Source organism: Pristiophorus japonicus, chromosome 5 (genome assembly GCF_044704955.1).
Source record: "Pristiophorus japonicus isolate sPriJap1 chromosome 5, sPriJap1.hap1, whole genome shotgun sequence".
Lineage (NCBI taxonomy): Eukaryota > Metazoa > Chordata > Chondrichthyes > Pristiophoridae > Pristiophorus > Pristiophorus japonicus.
The window spans coordinates 39132723-39144903 of record NC_091981.1 but is presented as its reverse complement, the minus strand read 5'-3'; the positions used below and the strand labels follow the sequence as shown (position 1 = coordinate 39144903).

General features: G+C 44.0%; 1 protein-coding gene across 1 annotated transcript in view; it reads left to right on the top strand.

Annotated features, from left to right (window-relative positions):
- The window catches only part of LOC139264304 (collagen alpha-6(VI) chain-like), a 266694-nt gene that overhangs the window by 17322 nt on the left and 237191 nt on the right, over nt 1–12181 (top strand). The window contains exons 3-5 of the mRNA XM_070880548.1: nt 4303–4923; nt 7260–7823; nt 9574–10134. Of these exons, the coding sequence (XP_070736649.1) occupies nt 4303–4923; nt 7260–7823; nt 9574–10134 (1746 nt within the window). The remainder of the gene's footprint in view (nt 1–4302; nt 4924–7259; nt 7824–9573; nt 10135–12181) is intronic.

Here is a 12181-nt window from a genome sequence, read left to right as displayed (position 1 = left end):
CTATGAGATCCCCTCTCATTCTTCTAAATTCCAGTGAATATAAGCCTAGTCGATCTATATGTCAGTCCTGCCATCCTGGGAATCAGTCTGGTGAACCTTCGCTGCACTCCCTCAATAGCAAGAATGTCCTTCCTCAGATTAGGAGACCAAAACTGCACACAATACTCAAGATGTGGCCTCACCAAGGCCCTGTACAACTGCAGCAAAACCTCTCTGCTCCTATACTCAAATCCTCTCGCTATGAAGGCCAACATGCCATTTGCTTTCTTAACTGCCTGCTGTACCTGCATGCCTACTTTCAATGACTGATGTACCATGACACCCAGGTCTCATTGCATCTCCCCTTTTACTAATCTGTCACCGTTCAGATAATAATCTGCCTTGCTGCTTTTGCCACCAAAGTGGATAACCTCACTCTTTTCCACATTATACTGCATTTGCCCACTCACCTAACCTGTCCAAGTCACCCTGCAGCCTCTTAGCATCTTCCTCACAGCTTACACTGCCATCTAGCTTCGTGTCATCTGCAAACTTGGAGATATTACATTCAATTTCTTCGTCTAAATCATTAATGTATATTGTAAATAGCTGGGGTCCTTCCCTGCAAGCTGACTCTCATATTCTATTTCCCCCCTCCTAATTAAACCCTTAGTCCTCCTCTGCTGAATTCTAAATTCCTCCCAGTCCTCAGGTTTGCTGCTTTTTCTGGCCAATTTATATGCCTCTTCCTTGGATTTAACACTATCCCTACTTTCCCTTGTTAACCACGGTTGAGCCACCTTCCCCGTTTTATTTTTATGCCAGACAGGGATGTACAATTGTTGTAGTTCATCCATGTGATCTTTAAATGTCTGCCATTGCCTATCTGCCATCAACCCTTTAAGTATCTTTCGCCAGTCTATCCTAGCCAATTCACGTCTCATACCATCGAAGTTACCTTTCTTTAAGTTCAGGACCCTAGTCTCTGAATTAACTTAATGAAGAATTCTACCATATTATGGTCACTCTTCCCCAAGGGGCCTTGCATGACAAGATTGCTAATTAATCCTCTGTCATTACCCAAGTAGCAGTCTAGGATGGCCTGCTCTCTAGTTGGTTCCTCCACATATTGGTCTAGAAAACCATCCCTTATACACTCCAGGAAATCCTCCTCCACAGTATTGCTACCAGTTTGGTTAGCCCAATCTATACGTAGATTAAAGTCGCCCATGATAACTGCTGTAACTTTATTGCACGCATTCCTAATTTCCTGTTTGATGCCATCCCCAACCTCACTACTACTATTTGGTGGTCTGTACACAACTCCCACCAACGTTTTCTGCTCTTTGGTGTTTCGCAGCTCTACCCATACAGATTCCGCATCATCCAAGCTAATGTCCTTCCTTATTATTGCGTTTATCTCCTCTTTAACCAGTAACGCTACCCCACCTCCTTTTCCTTTCTATTCTTCTGAATGTTGAATACCCCTGGATATTGAGTTCACAGCCTTGGTCACCCTGGAGCCATGTCTCCGTAATCCCAATTACATCATATCCGTTAACAGCTATCTGCGCAGTTAATTCTTCTGCCTTATTTCAAATGCTCCTCACATTGAGACTCAGAGCCTTCAGGCTTGTTTTTTTAGCACTCTTTGTTCTTTTAGAATTATGCTGTAATATGGCCCTTTTTGATTTTTGCCCTTGATTTCTCTGGCCTCTTAGTTTTCTCCTTCCTACCTTTTGCTTCTGTCCCTTTTTTTACTTCCCTCTGTCTCCCTGCATAGATTCCCATCCCCCTGCATATTAGTTTAAACCCTCCCCAACAGCACTAGCAAACACTCCACCTCGGACATCGGTTCCGGTCCTACCCAGGTGCAGACCGTCCGGTTTGTACTGGTCCCACCTCCCCCAGAACCGGTTCCAATGTCCCAGGAATTTGAATCCCTCCCCCTTGCATCATTCCTCAAGCCACGTAATCATCTGAACTATCCTGCTATTTCTACTCTGACTAGCACATGGCAGTGGTAGCAATCCTGAGATTACTACCTTTAAGGTCCTACTTTTTAATTTAACTCCTAGCTCCCTAAATTCAGCTTGTAGGACGTCATCCCATTTTTTACCTATATCATTGGGATCTATATGCACTACAACACCCTCCCCCTCCAGAATACCCGGCAGCTGTCCTTGACCCTTGCACCACGGAGGCAACATACCATCCTGGAGTCTCGTTTGCGGCCACCGAAATGCCTATTTATTCCCCTTACAATCGAATCCCACTCTTTTTCCTGCCCTCCTGTGCAGCAGAATCACCCCTGGTGCCATGAACTTGGCTGCTGCTGCCTTCCCCTGATGACCACCTCCCTCAACAGTATCCAAAACGGTATATTTGTTTTGGAGGGAAGTGACCGCAGGGGACCCCTGCACTACCTTCCTTCCCTTGCTCTTCCTGATGGTCACCCATTCCCTATCTGCCTGTGTAACCTTTACCTGCGGTGTGACCAGTTCACTAAACATGCTATCCACGACGTCCTCAGCATCGCGGATGCTCCAGAGTGAATCCATGCGCAGCTCCAGTGCCACAATGCGGTCTGACAGGAGCTGCAGCTGGACACACTTCCTGCACACATAGTAGCCAGGGACCCCCTGACTTCCCAAATAGCACACGAGGAGCATGACACGGCTCTGGGCTCGCCTGCCATGACTTAACCCTTAGATTAACTTAATTTGGCAACAATGCCAAAGGTTTCCTACTGATCAAAAAAGAAAAAGAAAAAGAAAAGATACTCACCAAACAACCAGCCAATCACTTAACCCCTTGGTTATGACATCACACTTCGATTTCTTTTTACTTCTATTTTGCCTTTTGTCCCTGCACCAGCTAGCTTCTCCTGACTGCTGCTCCTCCGATCTGCCACTGGTCTTTTATAGGCCGCGAGCCTCCCGCTCCCGCTGGCTGCTCCCGACTGCTGCTGGCCTTTTATAGGCCTCGAGCCTCCCGCTCCCGCTGGCTGCTCCTCCGACTGCCGCTGGCCTTTTGAGAGGAGTGAATGGAAGCTAAGAGGAGGTAGACAATAATGGGGGTTTTGGAGGTGGAGAGGGGACTGGCAAAAGAGAGGGTGGAGGAAAGGGGAACGTGGTAGTTAAGAATGGACGTAGATGGGGATAGCAAGGATGATGTCCGTGCTCAGCAGGGAAGGGGATCAGGTTAACAGCTGTTTAGTTTGGCAGGAGATGTTGAGCTGCTACATGGTAGGTGGGAAAGCAAAAATGTTGGTCCTGAGTGGGTCGACAAGGGCAGAAATGCTGTGTATGGAGGGCAGCGGTGAAAAGTTACTCAGAATTGTGGGTGTTGTGTGAGGCTGTTGCTGAGATGTTTCCCAGTGCAGGGAATGGGAGATATTGCTGAGTGTTACGGGAAATATCAAAACGCTTGTCAGTTTGGAGAGGATGGGTACAATGCTAGTATTGCTCTATAAAATTAGAATTTAAATTTCAAATTATGGGGGCGGGGGGGGGGGGGGCACGGGGAAATGGAGGTCAGCAATGTTGCACAGTGTGGGGGTGGCAAGTTTCAGTGGCGGCTTGACCGGGACTGGGTGAGAGTGGCTGAAATGCTGCTCAGTGGAGGGGTTGTTGAAGTGCTGCTGGGTGGAGGGAGGGAATTGAAAGCTTGTTGGAGGCTGGGTACAGGTGCGAATTACTAATGATTGAGGGGGGAAGTAATCTATGAGGGGTAGTGTGGGTTGTTCGTAGAGGAGTACTGATTTCCCACCCTCCCACTGTCTGTGAGCTGCAGCGGGACTCTCCTTTGGCAACTGAAGCTCGCTGGTGGAATTTAAGAGACCTGAAACAAAAGTCCTTCGGGTCTCCCTGATGACAGCATTAGGCAGGCAGCGTGGCCGGTCCACTGACTTTATTTAGGCAAAAATTGATGATTGCCCCCACCCCCTGTATATCCAGGTGCAGGAAAAGGACCCCCCCCCCCGTACATCCAGGTGCAGGAAAAGGAACCCACCCCGTACAACCACGTACAGGAAAATAACCCCCCCAACCCTTACATCCAGGTGAAGGAAAAGGAATACGGGCTCGACATTCTTTTAAAGATGTGTTTATTTGTAACACCTAAAAGCTCTGACATCACGCATGCACTTAAGGGGATCAGGTACGCTTGCACAAAAATGGGGCGGAGCCTAACGTGCACATGTGCAGAAGGACACAGAAAAGTTGTTGCAGATAATCACTCGGTTCTTTTAATTACTGAGTACATGTCTGACCTTTTGGAAAGTGCCACACAGTGCATTTACAATGTTTTCTTTATTTTCAGTGTGCCAGTCTGCTTCAGTTGCTGATATTGTTTTGCTTGTGGATGAATCAAGCAACATTGGAATAAGAAACTTTCAACTGATCCGTAATTTTCTGCAAAATCTTATCAAGGTGTTTGATATTGGTGCTGAAAAAGTGCGAGTTGGTTTGGTTCAGTACAGCACTGTCCCGCATGCAGAGTTTTACCTTATGACATTTCAGAACAAGGATGACATTCTCCAACACATTAAAAATACACCTTACAGGGGAGGAATATCACTTACGGGAGTTGCTCTTGACTTTATAAAAAGGAATTACTTTGTGCCAAGAGCTGGCAGTAGGAACAAACAAGGAATTCCTCAAATTGCAATTGTGATCACTGATGGAAACTCCATCGATGATGTCAAAAACTCAGCTGCTGCCCTTCGACGTATGGGTGTTACTGTGTACGCCGTGGGAACAAAAAATGCTACTTACAGTGAGCTTACGAATATTGCTTCGTATCCTCCAGAAACTTTTGTTTCAAGTATAGATGTTTTTGAAGATTTAAAAGCCATTGAAAGAATTACCCAAAAGAAAATTTGTGTTGAGATTGTGGAAGAGACTACAGTAAGAGCTGAACAAAATGATCAACTTCAACAAGGTGAGAAGTGCAAATTTCTGAATTCTGATTGTACAGAGATTTTAGGTAGAGAAACATCTTTTCAGTTGAACACCAAAAGAATTTAGAGACATTACTCAGGAAAGCCTAGGAGTTAAACTCAAATCTGTGAGGAATCAGGGTAAACCTTAGGCATGAGTAAGAAACTGGATTCAGAATAGAAAACAATGGGTTTAGTTACTGCAGGGATTGTACCTATTGTCGACTGTAACTGAGAGCGATACACCAGAAAAATGGCCTAAACAGTATTTATTTTTTTGGCGTTTCTGCAACTCTTCTGCCAAAGTTATGGTGAGCAATCGGGAGAAGGCCCTTGGAAATTCATCCCAATGACTACTTGTTAGAGGACTTACGTTGTTGGAGAGGGGTAGCCAAGGACTCACTGTTGGGACTGCTGCTATTCCTAAATTAAATAATTGAACTGTATTCAGAAACTCAATGCAGATTATTCAAATTTGTAGATGATAACAAACTAGCAGGGGCAGTGGGATTGAAGAAGCAGCTCAGTTAATATATAAGTGGGTAGCACAATGTCAGATGAAATTTAATGCAGACAAGTTTAAAGTAAAAGTACAATACTGCAGATGCTGGAAATCTGAAATAAAAACAGAAAATGCTGGAAATACTCAGCGGGTCAGGCAGCATCTGTGGAGAGAGAAACCTTCGGCACATCATCGCGCATTTAGCGCCCATATAAGAGCTGAGATGCAGGCTATTGCCCATATTTGCTGAAAATTGGAAACTAGCGCCCGATTATTGCCCATTTATCGCCGGCCCAACTTTCGGCACTGCTGAATGAGCTGCATCACCTGGCATACTCTTAAAAAAAAATATGTCATCCTCGTGCAAGGCTGAGAATAGTGCTTATAATGGAAACTTGTTCCCGCTTATGGCCCAGATTATCGCCGACACTACTTTCGGCATTTCGCCCACAATTTGCCCAAATGATCGCTGGCCCAAAAATACGCTGAAGAAAAGCCACAATAACTCAGCACCACAGGGAAGATCTATAGTAAAAGGCTGTCAGGAGAATCAATTTGTGAATGATCTGAAGGGCCTTTTTGATTCTTGCCAATCATCTAATCACATTTGTATTTGTTGAGGACAAATTAAGGGCATTTATAGCGATTTATAGTGATAGGGCCTGTAATTTCTCAACCAGTATTGATCACTAATCACATGCTGCAGAATAGAGATGGGAGAATAAAATGAGAAAAGTTCCATACAAGTACATTGCTGTAATGTCAGGGTTAATAAATCATGGATGTTTTCCCCCTCTGGTCTACAGTACAAGTAGAAGCAGAACGAGGGTATGTCATTCCATGAGGCAGGAAATGGAGTTCACCTCAGTTGGCTGATAGATTTTATGTTATAAAGCAACAGGGGCTAGAATAAAAGAAAGGTTCTATAATGTTATTGATGGGACCAGGTCCCGTGTTCTCTCTGTCAACTCCCGTCCAATACAAGCGCCACAGTCCCTGTCACAGGTGGGGCAGATGGTTGTTGAGGGAAAGGGTGGTTGGGACTGGTTTGCCGCATGCTCTTTCTGCTACCTGCGCTTGCTTTCTCCATGCTCTCGGCGATGAGACTCGAGGTGCTCAGCGCCCTCCCGGATGGACTTCCTCCACTTAGGGCGGTCTTTGGCTAGGGACTCCCAGGTGTCGGTGGAGATGTTGCACTTTGTCAAGGCGGCTTTGAAGATGTCCTTGTAACGTTTCCTCTGCCCACCTTTGGCTCGTTTGCCGTGAAGGAGTTCCGAGTAGAGAGCTTGTTTTGGGAGTCTCGTGTCTGGCATGCGGAGCTGATCAAGTGTGGTCAGTGCTTCAATGCTGTGGATGTTGGCCTGGTCGAGGATGCTAATGTTGGTGCGTCTGTCCTCCCAGGGGATTTGAAGGATCTTGCGGGGAAATCGTTGGTGGTATTTCTCCAGCGACTTGAGGTATCTACTGTACATGGTCCATGTCTCTGAGCCAGACAGGAGGGCGGGTATTACTACAGCCCTGTAGACCATGAGCTTGGTGGCAGTTTTGAGGGCCTGGTCTTCAAATTACATAGCTAAGACGGTAGAATATAAGCCAAAGATAGTTGCAATCAAAGCTGATAGTGTTTTCATCAGACCATAGCTTGAATAAGGTGTTCAATTCTGGTCACTGAGACACATGGGAGATTTTCATACACTAAAGGCATTGCAGAGAAGAGATAATCTCTGTGTTACGAGAAAATATTGGGCAAAATTAGGCTTTTGAGCCTCGAAAGGAGGTGTTAAAGTACTCATTTTATGTTTCAGTACCTGAAGTCAGTTTGTTTTGTCTTTTCAGGCTGCATTGATACTGAAGAAGCTGATATCTTCTTCCTGTTTGATGGATCAGGCGAAATACAACCTGAGGATCTCAAAGACATAAAAAATTTCATGCTCCATATCGTACGCATATTCCGTATTGGCAGAGACAAAGTTCGGATTGGTGTTGTCCAATATGGATATACTGCACAGACAGAATTTGACATCTCTCAATATACAACTAAAAAGGACATAGAAGCTGCAATTAACAAAATTAGATTGATTGGAGGAGGGCAGTCAGTGGCGGGTCAAGCATTGACATATATGAAGAATCTCTTTAGTGAAGCAGATAAAAGTCGTAAAGATCGGGTGCGCCGCTTCCTGATCACTATCACAGATGGAGCGTCACAGGATGATGTTTCGATACCTGCTGCAGAATTAAGGCAAAGGGGAATAGATGTTTATGCTGTTGGTGTAGGAAAGGCTGAACGCTCTGAACTTCTACATATTGGAGGAGCAATAGAAAGGATTTTTCACACTGAAAGCTATGACGCTTTGACAAAAATAAAACATAAAGTTATACGGGACATGTGTACAAAAGAAGGTAAGATATTCTCTGTTTTTGTTGAAGTGATCAAACATGGGAAGTTTTCTGTCTTAGTACTTTATATAGAGGGCACTGGGTGCCTAAAGATTGATTTTCCTGGTTCACTATACCCCAGGAAAAATGCATCTAAAGTGCACTGCTTCTGACTAAGACCAGGGGCAGGAGGATTTCCAGTCCTGGGCCATTAATATAGTTGTGGGGTAAGCCCTTGCACAGGCCCCACTTCCTGACAGGGCCTAGAGAGCAGAAGGGACAGAATGGAGATTAGCTGCCATAATGTACTGATTACACCTAAATGTCTGGGACGGGAGTGGGGGAGGGGGGAGGGGAAGTTTAAACAAAAAAGTCACCATCCTTTGAGCTGTAGCCTGCCCCAGGGATGCCACAGACCTTCCACGTGGTGGGAGGTTGGCTGGCGACAGCACCATATTTCTCTTGGTGCTCTTGCACAGTGACAGACGGGGAATGTTCATTTAGAAAATGAGGTGTAAATCTCCTGTCTCTTTTGCATCTCAGTGGCTACTGCAGATACAAGTCTACATCTATTCTCTTCCCTGCCCGTGCCCCACGGAAGCCTTGAAAATTCTCGGGGAACATAAAAGGGGCAGTAACCTAGCAAAACAGAACTTTACCCCTTTTTGTTAATGTTTGCACCCAGAGAAAGCAGGAAAGGGGTTCTGAGGTGAATGATCAGCCATGATCTTATTGAATGGTGGTGCAGGCATGAAGGGCAGAATGGCTTACTCCTGCACTTATTTTCTATGTTTCTATGTTTCCTTGGAGGCAATGGTCATGAAAATTGGTACTAGAGTTAAGACTGCTAGCTTCACCACCAACTCAAATTTTATTTGTAGCGTTATCCTCATGTAAACAAAATGTCTTAGACTGCTTAAGAAGGATAAAAATAGTGGATTGATCAAGAAAAGGGATGAAAGATATGATCAAAGAGAACAGTTATTAGACTACTTTTGAAGATGAGAAACAAGGCAAAGGGTTTTGGGAAAGATGTTCAGAGAGCAGGGTTGGATTCACTGAAGGATTGGCCTATACTTGAGACCCTACACAGGAGTACTTGCTAACCTTTTACTGGGGGCCATCTTCCTGTATAATAATACTGGCTGAGAAATCAAAAGAACTTTAGGAAGAAGTATTGCGACTTGACAGTAAGGTAAGGTAGAAAATCACAATTTTTTCATCTGTTACTTTACATAATGGGGTAGATTTTCCGAGATCTCGCCAGCTGGCAATTGGTAAATCATGGACATGACAATGGCAGTAGGTGAGGTATCTCGCCTTGTGAGAAGACTCGGAAAGTCCACCCAGTATGTATATATGTATATATGTCAGCCTAATTGTTGATGGTGTTGTATGCAATACCGGAAGCCATACTGAGCCCTGTATTAATACAGATATAACTGCATAAAGATGTCAGAATGAAAGTATTGACTTTAAAAATAAAAATTCTCTTAAAATTTGCATTGTGTATGTCAAGACAGTAGAGGAAAACTAACGCAGCATTACATGAATCTTCCACCACAGATTTGCTAAATGTCACTTTCAAAAGAAACATGGCATATAGTAGCAGGGTCTACAGTGGTATCAATGGGGGTACCAACACAGTGAAGCCTCTAACAGCCTTTGCTATTCTACATTGATATGGAGAGATTGAATAGATGTAACCAATTTAAAAATTTAGTATCAAATGGCAACATTGCAAACAAACATTTTTTGTTTTATTTTCCCACAGCTTGCAGTAAACTGGAAGTGGCAGACATCATTTTCCTAATTGATGGATCAAGAAGTATATATTTTCTCAATTTTGACAAAGTCCTGAAGTTTATAGAAACGTTAATCAATAAAACAGAGGTTGGTGTAAACAGAGTCCAAATTGGTGTGATACAGTTCAGCGAACAAACAAGATTGGAATTCCAGCTCGATCAATATACTGACAAAACAGAATTACTGAAAGCTATTCATAACATTAAGCAGCTGAACGAAGAGACACTTACAGGTCATGCACTGGATTTTACAACAAAATACTTTGATAGCTCAAGAGGGGGTCGTCCTGGTGAACGACAATACCTTATCGTGATTACAGATGGAGAGGCACAGGATGAGGTGTATAAACCTGCTAAAGCCATAAGGGATAAAGGGATTCATATTTTTGCCATTGGTATCTTCAATTGTAATAACAGTCAGCTTGTGGACATTGCAGGATCCCAAGATAAAGTTTATCATGTAGAGAACTTTGATGCACTGAAAGACTTAGATAAATTAATTTCATTTGAAGTGTGCAGTCCATTTGAAGGTGAGTTTAAAACGTTTCCAAATTACTTTAAAAACTAGCTGAATGATTCAACAGTGGGAGGAACTTTTCAAATATGTGTTGCCGCTGGGAGCCTTGCCCACTGGTAACGAATATTGGAAAATCATGGGTGCGCTGCCTGCAGTTTCATTCCATTACTCCAAACAATTTTCCAATATGTGCTGTCAGAGGGCAAGATTAATCACCACCAGGGAATAATCAGAAAATTAACCTCAACTGTGTATCTGGTTAGATTCATTGCTGATTTTCTCTTCTCTCCTGAAGATGTTGTGTTATGGTAACTTTGATGTCAGAAGCCTTCCAGTACTTCAGCCAAGTGGGCATTCTTCACATGTGAGCTTGGTAGGGTATTTGACTCTGAGCTAAGCCTCATCCTGTTCTCAGCCATAGTCCAACCATTCATACTTCCCAGGGGTCACTGGATAATAAGGAGCTGAAATCATGATTGTGTTTTTTTCCCCCCTTCTCTATCTGGAGGGCACTCCTATCTGATGCTAATTATAGCACCCTTCCTTTCATCCCAACTTTCCTGTTTTATAAGACTCAGTATAACATTACACAATGCATCTTCCCCACCATTTCAGATAATGAAGAATACGAACGCCCTTCAAGACTATTCAAAACAATATTGCAATCTGTCGAGTTATTGGAGGTAATACCCTTAACTAACAAAAATTGAATCTCAGTTTTGAAATTTTCAATTGACTGAGCATCAGTAAGCTTTTTTGGGGGGAGAGAGTTCTGGATTTCCACTGCCCTTTGTGTGAAAAAGTGCTTCCTGACATCAACCCTGAAAGACCTAGCTCTAATTTTAAGGATATGTTCCTTGTTCTGGACTCCTCCACCAGAGGAAATCATCATCATAGGCGGTCCCTCGAAGAGAATGACTTGCTTCCACGAGTTCACAGATGTTTCAATGAAGGACCCGATGTTCCAGTCCTGAACTCCAATTGAGGGTGTGGAAGATGCCAGTGCGTGAATTTTTTTAACGTGTGGTGATCGTTGCACACCAGCCACCACACGGGCTTGACAGAGCTAGACCTTTATCCAGTGGCAAGGGTTAACCAGGACAACTGTAGACCTGCTCTGCTGCATGGACCTAATTGCATCATTGGTACATTAAGTAACACAGAAATGAATAATCGTTTTGACTGGAAAAAGTTGGGTATAACAGGAATTTAGGTTAGTTCAAACAGGATAGTTTTAGTATAAGATTCAACCATCTTTGCACCACTAAATTGGTAAACAAGCACCAACTCAGGCAACAGCTTGCATTTATATAGCACTTTTATCGTAGTAAAACTTCCCAAGGCGCTTGACAGCAGTGTTATAAAACAAAATTTGACACCGAACCACATAAGGAGAAATTGGGGCGGACTTTCAAAGAGGTAGGTTTTAAGGAGCGTCTTAAAGGAAGAAAGAGATTTAGGTAGGGAGTTCCAGAGCTGGGGGCCAAAGCAACAGAAGGCACGGCCACCAATAGTTGAGCGATTATAATCAGGGATGCTCAAGAGGGCAGAATTAGAGGAGCGCAGACATCTCGGAGGGAGGGGGGGGGTGGTTTGTGGGACTGAAGGAGATTACAGAGATAGGGAGGAGTGAGGCCATGGAGGGATTTGAAAATAAGGAAGAGAATTTTGAAAACGAGACGTTGCTTGACCGGGAGCCAATGTAGGTCAGCGAGCACAGGGATGATGGGTGAGCGGGACTTGGTGCGAGTCAGGACATGGGCAGCCGAGTTTTGGATCACCTCAAGTTTACATAGGGTAGAATGTGGGAGGCCAGCCAGGAGTGCGTTGGAAATGTCAAGTCTAGAGGTAACAATGGCACAAGAGAAATGCAGCTCACATGGATTGGATTACATTGAATGTAGAGAAGAAATAAGGATTACAGTATTCCCTGAATTCAGATTTCCAGCATTCGGAGTATTAGGCTTTTGTGTTACAGTATTCCCTCCTGTACTTAAAGAACATACTCATGAATTATGAGTGCATTAGGGGAGAGACTGGAGGACTGCTACCAACCACGG